The sequence below is a fragment of the Diabrotica undecimpunctata genome, chromosome 5, assembly GCF_040954645.1.
Source record: "Diabrotica undecimpunctata isolate CICGRU chromosome 5, icDiaUnde3, whole genome shotgun sequence".
Lineage (NCBI taxonomy): Eukaryota > Metazoa > Arthropoda > Insecta > Coleoptera > Chrysomelidae > Diabrotica > Diabrotica undecimpunctata.
In genome coordinates this window covers 22231533-22257351 of record NC_092807.1, presented here as the reverse complement: position 1 = coordinate 22257351, position 25819 = coordinate 22231533, and the positions used below count along the sequence as shown (strand labels likewise).

Here is a 25819-nt window from a genome sequence, read left to right as displayed (position 1 = left end):
TCAGGTGTATAGAAAACCAACACACACACCAACAGATATTTAAATTTCAAATCAAATCACAATATTAATATTAAAAAGGGAATTATTAAATCCTTATACGATAGAGCCAAAATTACTTGTTCTAACGAAAATTCGTTCTTGGAGGAAAAAAATTTGTTAACATCTGTTTTATTAAAAAATGATTATCCTTTTCGTTTATAAATAAGGAATTTTCAACAATCGATCGAATAGAACAAAACAACTTAGAACGAGATCCTACAGCATATGCAAGGAATAATACGAGGAAATTAACAATACCATACATAAAAGGATTATCGGAAAAGCTTAAAAGGATAGGAAATAAATTCAACATTTCAACAACATTTAAAACAACAAACACGTTGAGATCTATTTTGTCCAAAACCAAACCTAACAATGAACAAGAAAGGACAAAGAATTGCATTTATAAAATACCTTGTGAATGCGATCAGTTTTATTTAGGTGAAACATCAAGACCATTAAATGTTAGAATAAGTGAACATCAATCCTATATTAAAAATAGAGAATTTGATAGATCTCAAATCTGTAAACACGCATGGGCTAATGAACATAGGGTTCAATGGAATGATTCAAATATAGTCCTAAAAGAAACGGATGGTAAAAAGAGAAAAATCAAAGAAGCGGCTCTAATTATGCTAAATGAGACCAATTGTGTCGCGAATTCCTCGGCAGAATGTAGTAGGATCTGGTTACCCATATTGAAAGAGGAAGTTATTAAAAGGAAAATACCATTATTGGTAAGTCAGTAACATATAGAGAATACATCATTTATGTTTTTTAAATAACAAACATATAAAATCGGAATTTGGTGTTTATTGAGGGTAAACTAAATGCACGATCAAATACTTACCATGTCGGGATAGTATTATGAGGTTTTTTTCCTGGTTTTTCCCTCATAATTTACTATGGAATCACTAACAGGAGAATTTTTACTGTCATCATGGCATGTATTTGTCTTTTTAAAGACGAATTACATGTTATGATCTTTTCTGACGGATATTCTCAAGTTAAAGTTGATTTCATGTAATCGAATGAACTATCTTATAAGTAAAGTCGCCCCAGGAACGCAACTCAACAATATTGGCAATATCATTTTAAAGTTGTCTACTTTAAAATGTATAAGTTATGTCTGAATTGTCAATATAGATGAGTCAGATAAAATTAAATTATTAGAAGAATTTTTCACTAAGTAACAAAAAACAAAATTTGTTTAATTTACTAATGTTTGTATTTTGAGAACGATTTCCGAAGTGGAAATTGAAACGTCAATAAACGTATTTTAACCTTTAATTGTGGCTTATTCCCATTTAAATAGTAATTAAATATTAAATAATGACAAAACATAAATTCAATTGATGTTTAAACAATATTTAATATCTATTTCAATCTAAACATCTAGTTTTTAAGTACATTATGTTTTCTTATACTGCTTTAGTCTGCGCACTTCACCACTGATGTCGAACAGTTCACTAAATTTCCCAGAAAGTAATGTACTTGCGTTTTGACTTACCCTGTATTCGATATAAAGAAAATTAGTAATATAAATCATTTTTATTGAAATATAATTAATTATATTTCATTTATATTAATTATATTAATTTAATTTTATATTGATCATTGGCGGGCATACGGGTCTTCTTCTTAAAGTGCCTATCCGTTCCGGATGTTGGCTATCATCACGGCTATCTTTACTTTGTTTATTACAGCGCGGAACAGTTCAGTGGTAGTCGTGTTATACCACTTTCGTAAATTTTGAAGCTAGGAAATGCGTCTTCTTCCCGGTCCCCTCTTACCATTTACTTTCCCTTGGAGAATCAGCTGGAGAAGGCCGTAACGTTCTTGATTTCTCATTACATGTCCTAGATATTCCAATTTTTTAGTTTTGACGGTCATGAGAATTTCACATTCTTTTCCCATTCTACGCAGGACCTCCACATTAGTGACTCGGCATACGGGTAATGGTCTCAATTTTTTTAAAGAAAAAAAATGGTACGCTAAAGTTCATTCGTTTACCAAATTCCCATCAGTAAACATGAGCACGTGTTGATATTCGCCGTCTCATTCGTCAAGAGGCTATTACATATAATTTATTACCTTAAGCGAGACAGATTCTCATGTTACAGATCCCAACTTGCCAGCATTTTAAATTCAAATTGTATCGTGTTGATTTTTAAGTTATATTTATGTCATAGTTATTGTTAAGTTATTTACTGGTCGTGTTATTTTTTAGAGTTTAGTTTAATTGTGATATAATGATTAAATTTCAAGAAATTCTTACACTAACAGTTTCAAAAGTAAATATTTTTAAAAATCATATGATACATAGGTCGTACATCAGTACGACCCTGTTTGGCTTACACGTGGTTCTATTGACGATTGGGAATTTGTTAAATGAATACGTTTACTGAGATTTTCCAAATTAAAAATTATTTTTGAATTTTCATTTAATTTTTGTGAAAAATCTTTTTTTATGCAAAAAAAAATAAAACATCTTAACACGTACTTTTCATTCCTTTAATACATTTTCAAGAACTATCTAATACAATAGCATTGAACCAAAATAATAACATAAAGTACCACTATTACAATTTTAAATAGGCGCACAGCTACAAAAACGGTTCAAAATAACTTTCCTGAAACTGGGGGCTTCCTCGTAAAGCCCCTTAGCGGGCGGGAGGGGAGTCGATTTACCAAAAATCTGTACGTCCGTCGTAGAAAAATGTCGCTGAGATAATTTTAAACAAAAATGTTTATTAGCACTTATTCTGTAGAATGAACCGTTCTCTCAGAAACAAGGCTTGAAGGACCGGCGATTTCAATATCAGCTACGCGCGCGAAATCAATTTTTTAGATTAAATTCAGCGTTTATTAGGCATATTTCAAATGTCTCACCTTTAATGCCAAAAATTCTTCTACTTTTTATGTAGACATGACTGTCTGTTTTTCAATGTACGTCCAGTAAGTTGTCGTTCCATCGTTTGCGTGATCTTCCTACTGAGCTTGTTCGTATTTTTTTGAGGTTCAGTGGCATTTTCGACACTGACGACTGGACTAAAAGGAGAAAGGTGAAAGAAGGAACAGGATAACAAATGCCACAGCAGACTTTCAATTTTTTTTATATAGTCATCTAGTAATCGTTCCTAAAAACTCGTTTTATTAATAATTATGTCACTGTCGATGCGGTTTGGTATCCTTGATAACAGAATAATTGGTTTACAAAAATGGTTATACAGAATCTTAATTGTTCAACGAACGTTATTAAATGACAATTTGCATTAAATATATTATTAAATGTTTTTACGAATCGTGAAGGCTACCACTATCATTACTTTATATTAACATTTTTTTAGGTAACTAATTTAATTTTTTTTATAAAATATTATATATTTAATCGCTGTTTGAAATAAATACCTAGGTAATAAAAACGATTAAGACTATCATCGGTAATAAAAGTTATCATTAGTAAAATACAGTGTTTAGTCATAAAGTTTTGAAAATGACTGATGTTTAAGGAGACAGCAAAGATAAAGAAAAGTATCCGAACCTATAGAATTGAATTTTTAAATTAACGGAATGAAAATAAGAGTCAAAGTTTTATGATTGGAGTTAAACAAGTACCAAATTGGCCAATTTTCTATAAAGAAATAAAATAATAAAGTTTATTTTTAGAAATTAATGTCCAATAAGGTAAACCTACCAGTTATTGACACAGTTAGAGTTAGAGAGACAAAATTCATTAAAATATTCCTACTCTTCATTTATCATTTATAATATATAAGTACTATATTAATTATATTTTATCCATAAGCCTTCAAGGCTTGTTGAGCTTTGTAAATAAATAAGTACTTCGTTGTTTTTAATATTTGTATTGAACGACATACGAAAAAAATGATCAATTTCGCGGGAAAATGTATTACAGGTATCTGATAGCTTTAAGTCATAGGGGAAAAATGTATTACAGATTACTGGTAACTTCGCAGAGTCACATGGGGGACATAGTTAGTAAAAAATATGTATCGAGGTACTGCCAGGGGGGCCACCAATGCCAAAGTCCGAAAATGTAGATTTTTACCTGTAGCGTTTTTTACTTATATTAGGCGCAATTTTTGTATTGTGCAACTATTGTGTAATATAAAGATGGTTAATTTAAAATTTCAAATCCATTCAAATAATTTGTCGAGTTAATTAAAGAAACCATTTTTTTGCACTGTTTAAAAATGTTAAAATATCTTTTGCAATATTAGTCGTAATTAACATGTAACACATTGATAATAAGGCTATTATGTGTCTATGTAAGTGTGCAAAATTTCAAACAAATCGGTTTGTTAGTGAACTAGTTATTGTTAAATGTTTTTTCCTAGATATCGAAAGTTTAAACAATTATTGCTGCACCTGATATGCTTCTATAGTTATTTAACAAAGAGCAATAGATTCTTGAATAATAAAACTGCAAAAAAAGTGAAAAATACAAATTATTTTTGAAAAAATGTATTGAAAAAAGCCGTTAAGAAAAGTGCAAAATGCAAATTATTTTTGAAAAAATGTATTGAAAAAAGCCGTTAAGAAAAGTGAAAAATGCAAATTATTTTTGAAAAAATGTATTGAAAAAAGCCAATAAAAAAGTGACTGTTTTTTCCAATAAACAAATACAATAATATATATAATAGTCTCCCGTTTTATACCGCTGTCGCGGCTTTGGGAGTATAGCAGGGTAGTCTGCTATATCTAGGGCCTACGGTATACAAGGAAGGTAACATGGCCAGTGCTACGCTTCAACCGTCTATTATTACCCCTGGTTTTACCCAAGGTACTCATTTTTATTCAGGCTGAGTCGACCTGGGGCCTATAGACATTTTTAAAATGTCTAGATGTTCTTGCCGGCGGTGGGATTCGAACTCCGGACCACCGGCTTGCGAGGCAAGCATCCTACCGCTTGCGCTACGCAGGTCCAAATACAATACAAATACAAATACAATAACTTTGTAATATTTTATGGTACATATTTCTAATTAGGTGGACCGAAAAACTGGTTGAAAAACACACATTTAACAAAAAACCTTCTACGACCACTAGAAGCCAAGTTTGTATTTTTTTAATCATATTTTTTTTTGTTTATAAATATTTTGAGTTCGCCAATTAATAGTTATATTTTATAGTACAATTGATAAGTATGCGTAATATTCGTGATGTGTAACATAAAGCGCAGCAATGACGCTTTGTTTGAGCTTCATCTTCTGCAGCCACTAGTCCAGCTTCTTCATCGGACTCTTCCGTTGGTCTAAATCGGCTGAGCGCTTCAGAAAGAGAACGTGGTATACCTTGTGTTATAAGACTTCTTTTTTGTAATTGTAGTAAGGCTAACTCATGGCCTAGTTTCCGGAGAAAAACGCGACGCCGTATATTCTCCTGTCCATTTCCGATTGAAATCACTTGGGCATTAATGCCTGCAACGTTCAGCATGGAAAAAAAAACGACCATGGGCCAACGACGTGTGTTTCTAGCAACTTTGTAGGAAGCGCAAAGCTTATCGACAACGTCGACACCTGTCTTGGTTTTATTATAATATGTGATGATGTCTGGTTTCGTAGCTTGTCCTAACGTGTGATCTATGGAATCATCGTAATGCTGAGAAGATATAACAAGAACACTTCGATTCTTTTTTGGTACGTAGGAAACAATAGTGGAGTTTTCTCCAAAACCAAACATAGTTGACTGTGATGGTTGCTCTTTTACATTTAGCAGATCTACTGGCAGTTCCCTTTTATTTTTTTTATTGTACCAACATACGACAGTCTATTACTTTTTAAATCGGGAACAAGTTGCACATCTTCAAACCAATTATCTGCCGTTATATTGCGCCTCGTTCCATAAATAGGCTGTGTCAATCTTCTAACGACATCAGATGGATTATTACTTTATTCATAGGGTCCCTGGGGTTGCTGGAGGGTCCGAGCATATATTCCAGGCTATAACTATAAAAAGGAACTGCATCACACATAGCATAAATTTTTACTCCGTATGTGGATGTCTTGGAGGGGATACGTTGTTTGAACCCGCAACGTCCCCTAAAAGCCTCCAGTTTTTCGTCAATACTCACACACTGTCCTAGTGAATAGCTATGTTTACAATTATGAACACAATCGTCGAAGAGTTCACGAATTTGCGCAATGTTGTCAACAGCTTTCTCTTTAGGTCTTGTGATGCGGTCATCGAAACGAAGACATCTCATAATAAACTTGAACCTTCTAAAACTTATAACCAGTCGAAATATTTCCACGCCGTGTCCATCTGTACCCCAGAGATCCTCTAACTTCATTTTGAAAAAGGCGGCCTATGAAGGCCTTGAGTTCTGTCATGTCCGTGTTAGTTGCATCACGTTGTCGGTCAAAGCGATCCCTTACTTCAAGTTGAATGTACTGGTTTGTGAACTTGACTATTGTTTGTAGTATTTTATCAGAAAATATCTGACTCCAACATTCTATATGAAACTTAGCTAGTCGTGCTTCATGTATTACTCCTAGGAAACGTGTAACCAGTGATTCCATCCATCTAGTGGTTTTATCTTTTCCAAAGTAAAACAAATTGTCGTGTAAATCTGGTTCTTCCTCTGTCCCACTCTCAGTTTTTTTCAGCGCGCTCCAATTTAAGGTTTCAATATCAAAATCTGACGGATTCCAAACTTCTTTCCCCAACACTCACCCTTATCAGAGTCCGCGGGAGCATCTTCACCTTAAAGGGCTAGTTATTACTTATTTCAAATTATTCATTGTCAATCTGCGAAAATTGTAAAGCTTAATCATTGATTAACACGGAAGATATGATTTAAAAAATATATAACCTTGGTTTCTATTGGTTGTAGAAGGGTTCTTTGTTTTGTTGAATGTGTGTTTTCAACCAGTTTTTTGGTCCACCTAATTAGAAAGATGTAGGTTCGATAAAAAATTACAAAGTTATTCTACTTGTTTATTAGCAAAAAACGTCACTTTTTTAACGGCTTATTTTAAGACCTTTTTGCAAAAATAATTTGTTTTTTTCACTTTGCTCTGTAGTTTTAATATTCAAGAATCCATGGCTTTTTGTTGAATAACTATAGAAGCATACCGCAAGCGGCAGTACCTACTTACTTCATCTAGGCTTTTGATGTATCTTCGTTCGTTTAACTTTTCTTTTTTGGTTATGTCTGAAGTGTTTTTCTCTCTTGTCCTCGGATTGGAAAGTGTATTTTTGAACGTAATGAATAGTGATCGCTACCGCATGTCGCGCTTCTCTGAACTCTTATATCTTGTACTCTCATTCTGGGTTTTTTTGTTACAATGTAATCGATTATTGATTTTATGTTCCTTTTTTTTTAACAGGAGGTATCCATTTGAGATTCTGAGTTGATTTTGATTGCATAAATCTTCGAATCTTTCACCATTGTTGTTAGTGGTATCTTCTTTGTATTTTCCTACTATCTCATCCTCTTTTTTTCTTCCTAATCTACTGTTAATACCCTCCATTAATATTATTTCCCGCGATTACTTACTCCTTACTCCGTGGCGTTACAACCCTTCGTGGGTTTTAGCCGACTTGACAACATGCCTCCATTGTTTTCTGTCTTGAGCAACCTCCATCCAATTCTCCACGCCCGTAGTGCTTAGGTCTCTTGCTATATTATCTCGCCACCGGAGACGAGGGCGTCCGCGTGGTCTCCTTCCAGTTGGGACTTCCTTCCACACCAGTCTTACTGTTCGTTCGTCAGAATGTCTTCTGAGGTGTCCTGTCCATTGGAGTCTTCTGGAATTTATTTCTTTTATGATGTTTTCGTCTGGGTAAAGTTCTTCGAGCTCTTTGTTAGTTCTTATCCTATATTGTCCTGATGCTTCATCCAGCACAGGGCCAAAGATCTTCCTTAGGATTTTTCTTTCCCAAACACATAGTCTCTCTTCGTTTGCCTTTGTTATCGTCCACGTTTCGCTTCCATACATCACAACGGGTCGTATGATTGTTTTATAGACCTGTATCTTCGTACGTATTGTTAGTTGTTTCGATTTTATAAGATTTTGGAGGGCAAAAAGACATCTGTTGCCGGCCTGGATCCTGTTGTTTATTTCTTGTGATCCGTTATTGTCTTCAGTTATTGTTGTTCCAAGATACTTTAATTCTCTAACGCGCTCAAAGTCATCGATGATGATGTTCTGACGGATTCTGTCGCTGCTTTGGTTATTGCGGCTCATATTCATATATTTCGTCTTGTTTTCGTTAATTTGGAGCCCCATCTTCTCTGCTTCCTCCTCGAACCTCACGAAAGTCTCCTTCATCCTTAATCGTGTGGTTCCTATTAGATCGATATCATCTGCAAATGCCAGTAGTAAATTTCCCGCGATTGACTTATTTTTATTATTTCTTCGTGTGAAGTGTTAAAAATATACGTGTTTTACGCTAGCTAATGCGTCGTTTTTAATTATTCATTATACTCTACTTATGATCGATTTAAAAACTTCGTTCTTTGACGTTTTTGCTCTATAGAATAAAAAATCATAATATGTTGAATTTCCCAATTTAAAATAAACTATCTCTACCTTACCGATGTGTGACTTATTTTTGTCCAAGAGCAATGACTTGTTTTAAACCAATTTTACAGTTGTCTAAAATGATCGAATTGTGAAACCCCCTAATTTAAAATTTTACCTGGTTAATGACCCTCGAACAGTGAGGAGTAAATTATAAGGTACGAATAGATAATTGCCAAACGTAATACAGTTCACAAACACACCAGCGTGTTTGTCAACTCTATTGTATGTGGAATTTGGTGCAACTTAATCTCTTTGTCAAGGAACAGATAAAAATAATAACTAATGGCACCTGGATTCGATGTCTAATCTAGATATCATGAAATATGTAAACAAATCGTGGAGTGTTGTCGTTAATAAACGTCAATCGCATTGTTTTTATAATTGTTGGACTTTGGTTATAGATTATAAATTTAAACACATGTGTTTCTTCTTCTTTTAATAGGACTAGGTTCTGCTTAATGCGGTGTGATTTAATTCATATCGTATCCATATTCTTCAACTACATCTCCAATTCAATTCAAAGAGCTAGGCATGTAAATAATGATATATTTATCTGCTTTCTAGATTACGAAAATGCTTTCTTCTTCTTCTTTTTCTTCTTCTTCTTCCTCTTTATAAGCAATTCTGCTTGTTCATTGGCGATTAATACCTCTATGGAATGTTGTCACTCCATCTTTTGCGCGGTCGTCCGATACTTCTTCTGCCGATTGGTGACTTATTTCTTGCGATTTTGACGACACGGGTCTCCTCCATTCTGCTTATGTGGTTATTTCATACTTTTTTTCTATTTTGTGTCCATTCATTGATACACTGTACGTTACATTTTCTTCTAATGTCTTCACTTCTCTTTCGATCTCTCAGCATATTTCCTGTAATTTTTCTCAGTACTCTCATATCTGCCGTTTCCAGTAGCCTCTGCGTTGTGGCTGTGTCGGGTCTTGTTTCTGAGGCATATATCATTATTGGTCTTAAACTGGCTTTATAAATTCTTGACTTCATCCCAGTGTTAATGTGTCTGTTATGCTATATAGTGTTATTAAGGCATCCTGCCAGTCTATTTCCTATTTGTACTTGATCTTTCACTTCTCTGTCCATGTCCCCATAGCTGGACAGTATAATTCTCAGCCCAGGTATTTTATTTCCATTACTTATTTAATACTGATGCCATCAATTTCTATTTTACATATGGTTGGTTCTTTGCTGACTACTATTGTTTTAGTCTTCTGGGATGAGATTGTCGTATTAAATTATTTTGCTCTTATGTTAAATCTGTGGACCAGTCTTTGCAGACTATCTTCATCTTGGGCTATCAATATTGCGTTATCTGCGTAACAAAGTATTGTTCTTTGTTTTTCATTCTGTATCCTCTTCCTTTGTTAACGCTTTTGATGATTTTATCCATGATCAAATTAAAGAGCATGGGGCCCAATGAATTCACTTGTCTTATTCCGCTGCCTATTTTTTTATAGGTTCTGTAAGTTGTACATCTATTCTGACTTCCATTTTGTTGTTTTGGTAGTTCTTTTCGATAGTTTTTATAATATTTAGGGAAACTTCTCTATTATACAGAAGATGGATTACATCATTGAGTCTTACTCTGTCGAACGCTTTCTTTAGATCAATCAGACACAGAAATGCTGGTATATTATACCAGCAGTTATTGCTTGTCAAATTTAAGGTGATACTTGACAAATTTGTCCACTTGCGTAGAAAATTAAGTGAGAACGCATTCGGAGGAAAAGAGTACTTATTTTAAGTTTTATTTCTGGGTTTGTGAATTTTTATTAAATTATATAATTCTGCTTTTATCATTTCGTCTGAAAAAGAAATGTTCTTTTGTCTTAACCATAATGCGCTCGGTCTCTTCGCCTCGTTGGTACACTCCATACTACAAGTTTACAGAGAGTGACCTTATTTATTAATGAAACTTCTATATTGTATGTTATTTTGACGTTTCAATTTTTCCTTCGGAAATTTTTCTCAAAATACAAAATATTTTGTTTTTGTTACTTGGTAAAAAAATTCTTCTAATAATTATATTTTATTTGACTCATTCATATTGACCATTCAGTCATGTTGAAGCGGCAGTTTTTTCGAACACTTTATAAATGTCTCGTTCTGTAATTTTATAAGAGGAATATTGGCAGAGATGAAAGCTTTACATTTGCGTTACAGTAAACTGTGTAAGAATAAAAGAACACTAGTTAATCTTATACCTGGAACATACCGACGAAACATTTATTACTTAATTTTTATACTGGAGTTGTCGTAATATTATATATTATAGTCTTATTTTAAGTTTTATTTCTGGGTTTGTGAATTTTTATTAAATTATATAATTCTGCTTTTATCATTTCGTCTGAAAAAGAAATGTTCTTTTGTCTTAACCATTCCTTCATTTCGTCTTTTCTACACCCCATAGTGGGACATTTTTGCACTTGGACATTGTGGTATGATGCATTGTCTATAACCAATACACTAGGGGGTGGTATATTAGGAATAAGTTTTTCATGAATCCATTTTTTTTAATTATTATAGTTCATTTCGCTATGATAATCTCCAGACTTCGTACCAGATTTAAATGTCAAACATGCATTTTTTTTATGAACCCCATTTGGCCGCCGGCGTTAACAATAATCAGCCTTTGCCCTTTGGACACTGGCTTGTACAAATCTTCGGTGGTATTGTCTCCCCAGTATCTGTCATGGGTATGAGAGGAATGAATATAAGTTTCATCCATGTAAATTATGGGCCGATTTTTTTCCCTATATTGTTTAATATTTCTGAGAAACTTCCTTCGGAGCACTTGTATATCGGGTTTTTCCATTAGGATTTTCCTGTTATTCTTCGCTTTCTTCCATCGAAATCCCATATCTCTCACTTTTCTGAAAGTTTCATGCGACTCTGTATAAATATTGTCTTCATTAATTTTTTTTGTTATATGTCCCAATGTAGGAACTCGTTTTTCCGTGACATAATAATTTATTATTATATGCCGAAGTAAACCTTTGCCAAAATCGCCCAAGTTGGATTTTGGGGCAGTTCTCATTCTTTTGTTAGGCGTCGAAAATGATGTAGAAGCACCTTCTTCTATATTTTTCATTTCACGAGAGATCCGTTTTATAGTGGCTATACTTACTCCCGTATCTTTAACATGCGGATTTTACATCGCTTCTCTCTGCATAAAAATAATTACATTTGCTATTACCTCCCTCGTTTGTCCAGACAAGACATTGCCTTTATACTAATAAAAAAACTTTGTCGCAGACTATACAAGTACCTTGCACTTCGAAGGGCCAAGAAATAATAAGGACGAATTGTGTTGTGGTCGAATGCGCACCGTGGGTGGAGCCTAATTTCAAATCGGCCAAGTCTCACTTTAAATTTGACAAGCAATAACAACCTTAGTCAACATTTTAAATTTTACGTTCTGTTTAATTAAAGTGGTTATATACTTTCAGGTTACACTGATTATGGAATTTACGCTCCGAAAACGTTCTGTAATGTATTTGTGATATAGCCCGTTTGGGTATTTAATTATATACCTTTTACTAAAGATTTGAAATAAAAATTTTTGTAAAATTTTCGTTGTTAATTTTAGCGTAGTATTTAACAATTTTATACATCTCTAGTTTTCTGGCTGTTTTTCATCTCTTTTTTTGAATAAAAAAATTAGTTCGCTCGTTCTCCATTCTTTCGGTATTTTATTGTGTTTTATAATTTTATTAATTAATACTGTTAATTGTTCTGTCGTTGCTGCTCCACAATATTTCAATAATTCGTTTGATATCCCAACTATACCTGCTGCTTTTTTGTTATTCAGGTTTTCAAGTATTTTCCGAACTTCCTGTACATTTATATTATGTTCTTCATTTGTGGTAATTTCTTGGGTTTCCGGTTCTAGTGTCGTTTGTTCTTCCTTTGCATAGAGCTTTTTTAGCCAACCATTAGGCCAACATATTGGTTAACAGGTCTATTTAATAGAATTATGGAAGTTGGACAAATGCCAGATGAATGGAGAAGCCGTGTATTAGTATCGGTCTACAAAAACAAGGGAGATGTACAACAATGTACAAACTACGGGGCCATAAAACTACTTGGTCACGCCATGAAAATATGGGAGAGAGTAATTGATAGAAGGATACGTGAAGAAACCGAAATATCTGATAATCAGTTTGGCTTTATGCAAGCCAGATCAACAACAGACTCAATTTTTATTACAAGGCAGTTGATGGAAAAATACAGGAATAAAGAAACAAACGCTAATATGGTATTCATTGATCTTGGGAAAGCATATGATGAGTTCCTCGGGAGATTCTGTGGTGGGCACTCAATAAGAAAGGAGTCCCCGGTGAATATGTAAAATTGTGAGAGACATATATGAGGGGGTAACAACTAGTGTTAGGACAGTTGTGGGAGATACTGATAAATTTCATGTGAAAATAGGATTGCACCAAGGCTTGGTGCTTAGTCTTTATTTATTCTCATTCGTTCCGCAGTGCTTAATGTATGCTGATAAAGTATGTAGGACAAAAACAGAGTATTTGGAATCTTCATTTAAAGATGGAGTTAGTAGAAATATAATGATACTTGGATGGTGAAATGATTCTGAAAAGTAATATTTTAAGTACCTAGGATCGATGTTACAGAGTAATTGGGGAATAGATGAAGATGCATGCAGTAGAATTAAAATTGTTGCCAAGATGAGAGAGCATATGCCAAGATGGTTTGGGTCATATTCAACGTAGAGACGTTAATCATCCAATACGAAGAATTGCTGATCTGCGGGTTACTGGAAGTAATAGGAGAGTAAGACCAAAAAAAGCTGGGGAAGACACTTAGGCAGGATATGTCGGTAAAGGGTATTAATAATGATATGACCGAAGATAGAAACCTATGGAAAAATGTAATTAGGGAAGCCGGATCCGCATAGGGATAAAGGTCAAGAGAATGATGACAGTCATACAAGACTCATGTTAGAATTGAGAAAGTCAGAAGTATGTTTTATAGAATGAAAGCTGTTCTTTGCAATCTGGGTCTTAATAAATGGTTAAAATGGGAATACTTTAACTGGTTCAAGTTTACTGATGAACTGGATAGCATTGTTAGAGGGATTCCACCGAATCTGTTTTAATTACCATCGATTTACTAAAGCCACTATAGCAACTGCCAAAAACCATGTACCACGTAGGTTAGGAAGGAATACATACCGAGATGCAACCGTAACCTAGAGCAACTCTACCAAGAATTCCAAGAGAGTGGTGATGCTGAAAGTGCTGATGAACTTCTTAATAAGTTAGAAGTTGAACAGCACAAGAAATGGGAAGAAACGACGAGAGGTATAGACTTAAAAAAATCAAGTAGGAAAGCATGGAGTCTCCTAATGAAATTAGGTAGCTACAACCGATGACTCGTATACAGCAGGAAGTTGCAGCCGACCAAATAGCTGCATAGATTGTTATAGTACTGAGTCTTTTTTGTTCTTGCATTTTTGCCTGCTTTTCAACAGTTTTTTGCACTGGTTTTGGTTTTTGTGCAGGTTTTTCAGCTTGAGTAGATTTATCTAATGGTTTTTCTTTTTCTGTCATTTTTTCCATCATTTCAAATAACTTTTGTGTAAGTTTTTGAATTTCTAAGTACTTGATAGTTATTTTTTTCTTAAGTTTGGCCATTTGTTTTCTATTTTCTTCCTGCGTATTTTTATTTTTCTCATGTATCTGAGTAACTTGATTTATCAGACAAAAATTATACTTATTCTATTGACATGAACTGCATTCCTCAATTAACAGTAATGTTTCTTGTGAATGAATGTGAACTAAAGTTCTTTTTATTTTAATTTTTTGTGTTTATACTTCAATAATTTTTCATTTAATTATTATAACAATTTTTAATTTTTAATCTTATAAATCGGTCTTATAAAGTTATTTTTTATCCAGTTATTCAATATCGATGCTGCTGAATGTGGGAGCTCTAGCTCATTTGACGAAGGTAGAGAGGGAAACTGCCTGATTTGTGAAAAAGAACTCACTGCGACATCACGTATCGTTGATGAAGCAGCAGCTGCGAGATTTATTGCTTCTAGTAAACGAAGAAATTAGTTTAAATATAAATTATAAATGAACTTATAGTTGTTTTGCTAATTATAATAATTTACAATGGATTGAAAAAGCTCGTTATTTATCAAATGAAAATATAAGAACCATACGAGATAGTTTAGAAAAAACTTTTTTTAAATTTGAAAAATTGTCAGCTAAACGAATATCGAAATGGCATTATTTTATTTTCATTTCTCGCACAGTTATTAACGAACAACTTTATAAACAAATTATGCCATTATTTAACCTTAACTTTAGGGGGTTTGTAATTTTGAAAATGGTATTTCAACTTACATATCTTGAAAATATCGATAAAAACGAACAAAATGAGATTTTATAAGGTGTTCCAAGGTGTCGTAAACAACAATAACAATTTTATGTGTACCTTAGGGTATTAAAAGACATTTTTATGTAACTTTTATTATTATTTATGCCCATTTTTATGTTTATTACTCCTACAAGTTTTTGCAGTTTTTCCCAATTGTTTAAATAAATTAATAACCAAATGTAATCTAAAAGGTATCAAATGAATCTTTTTTTCATAACCTTTAAAAAAAGAAAAAATGAAAATTTCTGATTAGGAAAAAAGCATTGAAAAACATTTAAAATAGTGATTTGTGATATAAAATTAATGTTTAAACAATCACGCCGTTATTTTAAACAGATACCATCATCATCATCATCTTCAGTGGTAGTACATCTCGTTATGAGCCAAAGCCTTCTTCAGAACAATCTTCCATTCGCCCCTGTCTCTGGCAACTCTTCTCCATGCTTTAACTCCGATGGATTTTAGATAATCCTATATCTTATCTTAATACCTAAGTTTTGGTCTTCCTCTGGCTCGTCTCCCCACTGGTGTTCTTCGGTCGAAAATTTTTCTGCTCGTTGCATCTTCATCTCGCCTAATTACATGTCCTACCCATCGAAGGCGTTCTAATTTAATTATTTTGCAACGTCAGGTTCCCCAAAACTTCTATATAACTCAAAGTTGTAGCGCCTACGCTACCCTGTTCTTGGATTCCTCGATATATTTTTCTTAGAATTTTTCTCTCGAGACGTTTAAGCAATTCTTGGTCGTTCAGACCCGTATGTTAACACTGGCCTTATTAGTGTTTTATATATGGTAACTTTAATTTTTCTGGGTAGTTTTGGGGCCATCTGTTTCCTCGAGCCATAATAGCACTTATAGGCAAGCACTATTCTTCTTTTAATTTCTTCGCTGACATTGTTGTCTTTGGTCAGCAGCGAGCCCAGGTAGACGAAGGTGTCCACACCTTCCAGTTCCAGATCATCAATTAATAGTCTAGGTATCTGGTTGCCTGATCTAGTAAAATACATATACTTGATTTTCTGTGCGTTTATTTTTAATCCCATTCTAAGTGCAGACGCCCTTGATCACGCCAGTGATCGAAATGCTTCGATTAGAGATTCTGTGGACCTAGCAATAATGTCTATGTCATCTGCATATCCGACCACATTTTAAACAGATACATTTGACAGAAATCCATATTTTCATACCAAAAACTTCAAATTTTTCAAGGATTCGTTCTGAAACGAATTAATTAACATTTTGTTTTTTATTTATTGAACTATATCTCAACGTCATACATTTAAGAACGTTATTATACCATTATCACAGCATAAAACTGTAGAACAGTAGGAACGAATATTAAAAAAAGGTATTTACCCTATATTTGCTAATTATAGTAATTTGGTCTAGTTCGATTTTGATTTTAACGTACCTTAAAGTAATATTCAATTATTTTTTTTGCAGGTACCTTAAAACTAAGACACGTCCTGAGCCCGAAAACAATGAGGTGGTCATTAGCGGCGCATGACATTTGTTACACATGTGCGCAGCATGCCCACTTCTTTAGCCTTGGTAAATGTATACCTGTCGTCAGAGGAGCCGGGGTCTACCAAGACGCCGTCGATTTTTGTATAGAGCAGCTCGCTAAGGGTGGGTGGGTTCACATTTTTCCAGAAGGTGAGTATAACATATTAAAAGAAACATTAAGGGCCACTTTTTACACATTATCATTTTTTTTTAATGTTTTGACATAATATAAATGAACATAAATATCCGTTGTTATACACTTCTCCAAGAAATTAACGCACCACTTTGAAATATTAAAATATTTTATTAGCGTTAATAAAAATTTCCATTGTAATGTTATATTTTGGAAGCCCCTTGTATATGCAATTCGTACACTCTATATTTATTGACTGTGTTTTATCGCTATAGTTTTTTTTGCAACAAAACAAAAAGAAGGTCACACACACAACAAGAAGACAATAGAAAAACCCTTAAAACACAATATGGAGACACACATGGTGTTTATTGATCTTCAAAAGGCATATGATAGTTTCCCATTAGCCAAGTTGTGGCAAGTGTTAGAAAACAAGAACATTCCACCTATTTGCATTGATGTTGTGAGGAAGTTGTACGACGATATGCCGAGTTCAGAGTCATATAATAAAGATTGGACAACAAGTGACAAAAAAGATAAAGGTGACTAGAGGACTTCTCCAATCCTGTTGCATTGCACCTACGCTTTTTGTGATTTATTTGAAGGGGGTTTTGGATATTTGGAAAAGTAATACTTGCAGAAGATCAAGATGATATCCACTACATGTTGCGAAAAATAGATGAAGAATGTAGGTAGGTACTGTAAGTGGGATTTATCAATTATTCCTTAAAAACAGATATACAAAAGTATAATGGAATCAGAGTTTTTGATAATAAATAAAAAAAACTCATCCAAAATAACAGCAAGGTAAATGAATTATTGACTAGATGTTGAAAAATCACTAGAAGAGATAGAATAAGGAATACTGAAATCAGAGAGCGTATGGGCATAGACGTTGACATGCTGGAAACTATAGAATGCAAAGGCTGAAATGGTATGGCCATGTCGAAACATAACTGATCAAATATGGCCAAAGAGAATGTTACAGCGGATCCCCACCAACCACAGGAAAAAGGAAAAACCAAGAAGATCATGGAGACAAAAAATAAATGGTGCAATGGAAGATAGGGGTCTTCAAGCAGACGACTGGAACTATCGCAAGAGTTGGAAGCTAGTGTGCGAGAAATGGCGACAGCTGTAATAAAGTCAGGCATAATTTGTCTTTGGGAATTCTTCTTCTTGATGTGCCTATCGACAGATGTTGTATTGAACCAGATTCTGAGGTTCTTTAATCAAGATGTTCTTTTTCTTCCTGGACCTCGTTTTCGAAATATTTTTCCTTTCAGGATGGCTTGAAGGAGAGCATATCTGGATTCATTTCGCATACTATGTCCGAAGAATTGTAACTTTCAAGATTTGATGGTGGTCAGCACCTCTCGATTCTTATTCATTCTTCTGAGGACCTCCTCATTTATGACTCGGTCAGTCCACTGGATCTTAAATATTCTCCGATATAGCCACATCTCAAATGCTTCCAGTTTTCTGCACATATCTTCGTTCAAGGTCCACGATTCAACACCTTAAAAAAGGACAGAGAAGACGTAGCATCGCAGCAGTCTTACTTTTGTATCAAGAGAGAGTTTGTGACTCTTAAAGAAGGTCCCCATCCGATTGAAGGTGGATCTAGCTTTTCCAATGCGTGCTCTAATCTCCTGGTTGTTGGTTCATTCTTCATTTATTATGGTACCGAGGTAGTTGTAGTGCGTCACTCTTTCTACAGGGGATTGGTTGACGCAGAGTTGACTTTCTGTTATCTTTTTCTTGCTGATTATCATAAGCTTTGTCTTCGTAACGTTTATATTGAGTCCATATTGTTGACTGTAATACGTGATTTTGTTCATAAGAACTTGTAGGTCTTCTAAGTTGGCCGCAAATACTATGGTGTCATCTGCATATCTGATGTTGTTTAGCCGGTAACCATTTAGTAGAATAAATATAAGGTTGAATGCTCGAATAAATGAACTTTGATCAAATAAAAGGCATGTATCGAGCATAGTTTAATTTAATCTTGCCCAAGTACTTTCGATCACTAGATCATCTTCAGGGGCATTTCGTCAATTGAGGCCTATCCGAGAAGAACAAAATGTCATAAACATATAATTGTACATCACACTACACTACAAAAGGACAAACAAACACTTTAAAATTATTGAAGAATAGCTACATTGCGTGCAGAAGCCATTCATTCTGTCTCCGGCTCCTGCACGCAATGTAGCTATTCTTCAATAATTTTAAAGTGTTTGTTTGTCCTTTTGTAATGTAGTGTGATATACAATTATATGTTTATGACATTTTGTTCTTGTCGGATAGGCCGCAATTGACGAAATGCCCCTGAAGATGATCTAGCGATCGAAAGTGTTTGGGCAAGATTAAATTAAACTGTGCTCGATACATGCCTTTTATTTGATCAAAGTTCATTTAGTAGAATACCTTTTTCAGTTTCGTGCACAGGTTCGATAAATATTCTTTCAGAGTACAGATTAAAGACTAGAGGAGACAAAATACAGCCTTGCCTCACTCCGCGCATAATTTTCACATAGTCAGTGTGTTCACCTTCAACTCTGAGATTTGCTGTCTGATTCCAGTAAAGATATCTCATTATTTTTAGATCTTGGTTGTTAATTCCTGCTTCTTTTAGTATTTGCATCGTCTTGGCGTGCTGTATTCAATCAAACGCTTTCTCGTAATCAACCAGACATGCGTGTAAGTCGCAGTTGACGTCTCTGCGTCTCTGGAATAAGACTTGTACTGAGAACAAAGCCTCCCTAGTACCAACAACATTTGTGAACCCGAACTGGTTGGGGGAAATTTGACTTTTACACAGCTTGTAGATTCTCTTATGAATTATCTTTAGGAACAATTTTAGCAGATGACTCATGAGGTTTGTAGTACGGTAATCTTCGCATTTTTTGCCTCCTGGTTTTTTTGGAAGTGCAATAAACTCAGATTTCAGCCATTCTTTTGGTATTTCTCCAGAGTTGTATATATTGTTGAATATCTTTGCGATTATTGCTATTGATTCGTTGTTAATTAGTTTAAGTAGTTCTGCTTGTATATTATCAGGGCCTGCCGCTTTGCCATCCTTTAACTGTGTCATTGCGCAATAAACTTCCTGCTGTAATATTACAGGAATTCCTTATGCTAAACTTAATAATATTCAAAAAAATTAAACTTAATCCCTCTAATCTTTTTTTACTATCCAAATCTACCGAAAATGTATTATTTTTTATTAGCTTTGAAACCCTGCGGCTTTGTATGTAAATTTCATTTAAAGAAATACTTCAAATGATCTTATCGCTTATCACTTTTCTTGTTTGTACATTTTTCTTGATTTTAACTTTGTTGATTTTTTTAACGATAATCCTACTATCAAAGGAAATAAATGAATCATTAGAATCGTTTTATGTGAGTATATTTTTTATTAAAAAAAAACAGAACAAGGTTAAATTTTTATTAATACTTGACTTGATAGTAAAATAACAAACATAATAATAAATTTTACTCAAAATCGGTTAATGTGCAGTTTATAGGTGAATATTCTTCTCATGGTGTATATTTCCATTTTTGTCTTTTTAGTAATGCTTTTGTTCAAGCCGGGTCCAGACTATGTAACAAAACATCTTAAATAACAAAGTTGTACAACAAACTTGTTGTACAACTTTGTTATGTAACTTGTTATAATATAACATAGCATCCAGACTATATAACAAAAAACAAATCAACAAAATGCCCGTAACTTTTAGCTGGATGTCTGGTAGGTTAGGCAGTATATAAAATGGCGTCATACGTAGAAGATGCTTTCACTTCTGCGGCTATTTCAGTCTATTCATCGTGTTTGTTATTTCGGTTTTAAAATCCATAAATGTAGGATCCCATAATACTCGTTGTTCACGAAATAGCTCAATTAAATGAGTAGTCAGTTCTTTCGACCATTCCATCGCGTAAATAACAAATAACCCCACGTGAACAGAGCAAAGAAAAATTTAGCAAAATCACTCAAGAAAGAACACGGCGATATGACTCCGACGGTTGCTGTTCGCGTACTATGCCAGAGAAATGCTTCAATAACATGTTTTTAAATGTAGATCAGTCGCGATGCGGTTTTACAACAATGTTTTATAACTTTCTTTGATGTTTACCGACAACTGTTGGATAACATAAAACATGCTATATAACCAGAAAAATGTTATACAACACTGTGTTTTAAAACTTTTTTATTTAAAATTCTGTAACAAAATAACAAAACTTTGTTATTTAACATGTTTTGTTACATAGTCTGGACCCGGCTTTAGAGAGTCTCACTTTTGTTTTATCCAGATTTAGCCATACAGCTCACAGTCCCTCTAAGGGGAAAATTCAGTCATCCCAGATACCTACGGTATCAAAATTGAGCAATCAAGATTGAGCTCTGGTGGGACTCTTCCGTGTTATCGAGCCCTAGGTGACTTGGTACGTTGGAGTATCTCCAAAAATTTTCGTACGCATCTAGAAGTTGAGAGTAACACAGCGTTATGCATGGTCGTATAAAGGTGTTCACTTAGACCCACCTGTTGTATGTTTTCCAGGAGGTTTTTCTGAATAACACCAGTACTACATAGAATAATAGGTACTGTCGTGAGTACTTTCCATTCTCCACTATCTCCTTATTTGTATTTCTAGATCTCTATACTTGGCGACCTTTTCGTTGTCTTTAACCCGAATATTATTGTTGTTAGGACATCTCTATTAGTGTTGTTTGCCTATTAAGTTTATTAACTAGTATGAGATCCAGTCTATTATACGCCACCGGTTGGTCTGACAGGGATGTATTGATAACAAGGGAGATGGCCAGTTTGAAGAAATCCCAGTTTGTTAGCTAATTCCTGGTGAAAAATCTTTCCTACTGAGTCACGGCGATCTTTATATTCAGTACCAACAAACGCCTGGCAGCCCCCGGTAAGATGTTGAATAGTTTCTTGGACTTGACATGCATATCGGCATTTGTCGTTTTGGATTTGAGGGTCTTTGACAATATGTTTCATGTAATTTTTAGTTGGAATAAGCTGATCCTTAATGGCATGCAGGAAACCTTCTGTCTCGGGAAACATCCTTCCTGACGTTAACCAATAGTTCGGCGCTGTATTGTCGACATATTTTTGGCTGATTTCATTGAGATGACGCCTATACACAGGTTTACTCACCTAGGTGCGCATTTTTTCTTGCTTAGAAAGGTGGTTTATGCGCATTTCTTGTTCCCTCAGTTTAAGCAGCGTTGTATCATCTACTGCGTAAATTGCGCGATGCAAAGTAGATGTCTCAGCCTGCGTTTGAAAATAGGTTCGTAAATTAGCAACCTGTTTATCCAGTTGCTCACCATGTCCATAAGTCCTTTCCCCCTAGATATGTTCTCTCTACGGCACTGCGTGGATGATGTTTTTGTGCCTTTGTGAGAAGTTTTCTTGCTTTCCGCTGAATACTTTCTATATCCGTTTTAACAGCTTTATAATACCAAATGAGTAGGTCAGTGCGGAACAGGCGTACGTATTTAATGCCTTAGAGACATTTTTTTAAATTTTGAACAAGATGTGACCGATTTAGCTGTCTTATTCTTCGCACAAACTCAGAAGTTAGTTCAGTTTTCATTATTTCGAAACTGACTGAAAGAAAAAACTGAGAAACGACTGTGCAAGGTCAATTTTTCGCGCTTGCTGTATGTTTTGGCCACCTTGCACGTCGAAACATTCGGGTTGAACCTTTCCTCTGACTATATTTAGTATACGGCACTTATCTAGTCCAAAGTGCATACTGGTATCATTTGAGAAAGTTTCTACAGTTTTTAGCATCTGATCTAAGTGGTTTCGAGTGGAAGCCGTTCATTTCAAATCATCCATATACAACAGATGATTAAGCTTTACCACAACAATATTGTTATTTGTGATGCTAAAACCTGAGTCAGTGGAGTTAAGATGCTGAGGTATTGTTTTGTTGTTTAGATTTAGCCATACGGCTCACACTCCCTCTAAGGGAAAATTCACTCATCCCAGATACCTACGGTATCAAAAGGATTGAGCTCTGGTGGGACTCTTTCCATGTTATCGAGTCCTAGGTGACTACACGTCGGTGTATCTCCCAAAAATTTTCGCACGCATCTGGACGTCGAAAGTGGCACAGCTTTCTGCATGCTTATATAGATGTTCATTTAGACCCAGCTTTTTTATGTTTTCTAGGAGGTTCTTCGGAATGACTCCAGTGGTAGAAAGAATAATAGGTATCGTCTGAGTACTTTTTATTATCCATTGTCTCCTTATTTGTATTTCCAGATCTCTATACTTGGCGATCTTTTCATTGTACTTAACACGCAGATTATTGTTGTTAGGTATCGCCACATCGATTAGTGTTGTTTGTCTCATTAGTTTATTAATTAGCGCGAGATCTGGTCTATTATGTGCTACAGTTTAGACTGTGAGTACAGTGCGATCCCCGTATAGCTTGTAGTTGTCATTCTCAAGCATACTCTCAGGGACGTATTGATAATATGGGAGATGGTTTGTTTGTAGAAGTCCCAGTTTAATAGCTATCTCTTGATGGATGATCTTCCCTACTGAGTCATGCCGTTCCTTATATTCAGTTGCAGCAAATGACTGGCAGCCCCCTGTAAGATGTTGGATAGTTTCTTGGGCTTGACATCCATATCGGCATTTGTCGTTTTGGACCTGAGAGTCTTTGACGATATATTTCAGGTAATTTTTGGTTGATATAACCTGATCCTGAAATGCAAGTAATGAACTTTCTGTTTCAGGGAACATCTTTCCTGATGTCAATCAATAGTTCGACTTTCGATTGTTGTTTTATTATTATTATCCCAGATTTAGCCATACGGCTCACACTCCCCCTAAAGGAAAAATTCACTCATCCCAGATACCTACGGTATCAAAAGGATTGAGCTCTGGTGGGATACTTTCCGTGTTATCGAGCCAATCTATTCCACTGTCACTATTCCAAATCCTTTTTTTCTAATGGTCTATCAAGTCTAGGACAACTCGTTTCCATTCCCGGTCAAATAAATTCCCAAAAAAATATAATAAATTCGAATAAAACCTCGATGGGAACATCGCTTACAGCGTACGAATTTTCATTTTGTAGTTTTCTAATTTTATGGCGAATTTATTTTATCACGCCATTATGAAAATGGTATATTTTAGTTTGCAATAAATGTTTAATATAATTTTATTTTAATACTTAAATAAAATCGTTAACAAATGTCTCTTTGTGTTACTGGTAATAAAGTATTTGATTGCAATCCTTACTAGACAAAGTAATTAGCTTTTTATGTTGCCTTTTAAGTTGAAATTAATTAAACATCCATACACAAAGCTTTCTATTTTTAATATCGGATATTGTGATTTGTCATCACAATCCTGTATTCGTTTTACATCATTTCGTATGATTTATTGTACAGATTCTAATATTTGTTAATTGCAAGTATAGACTACAATTAATTGCAATAAAAATTACATTTTTTATTTTGTTTTTAACGTTTCGGTTTCCAATCCCGAGACGTTTTCAAAACGTTGTAAAATAAAAGGGTAAGATAATTTATTTTTAACAAAAAACACTAAATATCGTTTTCAGAATTTTGGATTATCAGCTGATCATCGGCAAAAGTGTTGTTTTTATTTGTGTATGCGGATTGATTTGTGTACCTGTCTGTATTGTTTTATCTCATTCATATACAGGGTGCGGCATATAAACAACCAATTAGAAATATCTCGAGAACTAAAGGTAATTGAATCATGAAAATTTGAATGAAGGGGTATTGAAGAGTGACCTATTTAATGAAAATATTTCCATCCATTTACTACTTCCGGTTATACCGGAAGATGCTTATAACTTCGTTTTTTTTATGGGACACCCTATATATTTTTTAATTTTAGAAATATTCACGTTATTTTGAACATTTTTTGTTAATACTTCATTATACCTATTGTGAACCGATTTTGAGTTATAATGGTTTTTATATGAAAATTACACTTTTCCACCATGTATATAAAGTTCAATATCCTCTAATGTAATTTGAATAAAAGTTTAAATTCCTTATAAACTTATTAACCAAATACAGCATTATCGTTTACAGTGTAAACTTGCCTTTTTCATTATACAGGGTGCTGCCAAAATTGGCATAAAACCGGCATAATAAATTTTCGCCTAAATCCTTTTTTTTCAATTAGGACACCCTGACAAATTCACTTTATACATAGTTGTCACAAAAAAAATAAGCTTATTAATTTAATAAATGTTCAAAATGTTACCCATCAACATCCAATAATTTGTGAACTCTTTTAATCCGATTTTCATTAGTAGCTCTTGATATTGATTTATTTCGTTAAGAACTTGAAGGACGTTATTTATTATAGCTTCGTTAGTAGTGACAGTATTCTTAAAGATTCATCATCAAGAAGTTTAAAAAATTCAGACTGTACTCCGTCTGGTCCTGGAGCTCTCCCTTCTTTTAGTGATATTATGGCTGCTCTTATTTCTGCCACTAGTATAGGTGGTCCTGTTTCCGTAGGTATTGGGGACTGGTTCTCCCTCTAATCAAAAAATAAATTTCTTATGTAATTTTTCCAGGTAATATCAATACTCTCTTTGTCCACGATTACCTCTCCATTGTGATTAACAAGTTTACTTACTCTTCGGTTTTTACATTTGCTTGTAATTTCTCTTACCTTTTTATGCACGTTGAAGTCGTCATATTTACTTTGTAGAAATGTCAAAATAGGTATAATGAAAAAGGCAACTGTAAGCTGTAAACGATAATGTTGTATCTGGTTAATAAGCTCCTAAGGAACTTTTATTCAAATTACATTACAGGACATTGACCTTTATATACCTACATGGTAGAAAAGTATATGAATGAGTCAGATAAAATTAAAATAGAAGAATTTTTTACTAAGTAACAAAAACCAAAATTTTTTAAAATTTATTAATGTTGAATGTATTTTGAGAACGATTTCCGAAGTAAAAATCGAAACGTCAAATAAATTTAATTTTAAAGTAAAATTGTGGCTTTTTCACAACAAAAATAGTAAATTATTTACTATTAGTAAATGATTTACGACATTTCTATGTAATATGTTCTATACTCTATAATATACTGTTGCCTAATTTTGTCATTTTTGTA

At 34.1% G+C, this 25819-nt stretch overlaps 1 protein-coding gene across 3 annotated transcripts in view; it reads left to right on the top strand.

Annotated features, from left to right (window-relative positions):
* Taz (tafazzin, phospholipid-lysophospholipid transacylase) overlaps nucleotides 1–25819 on the top strand; it is a 93544-nt gene that overhangs the window by 39734 nt on the left and 27991 nt on the right. For all 3 annotated transcript variants that reach the window (XM_072531640.1, XM_072531642.1, XM_072531641.1), the window contains exon 3: nucleotides 16464–16676. In XM_072531640.1, the coding sequence (XP_072387741.1) occupies nucleotides 16464–16676 (213 nt within the window). The remainder of the gene's footprint in view (nucleotides 1–16463; nucleotides 16677–25819) is intronic.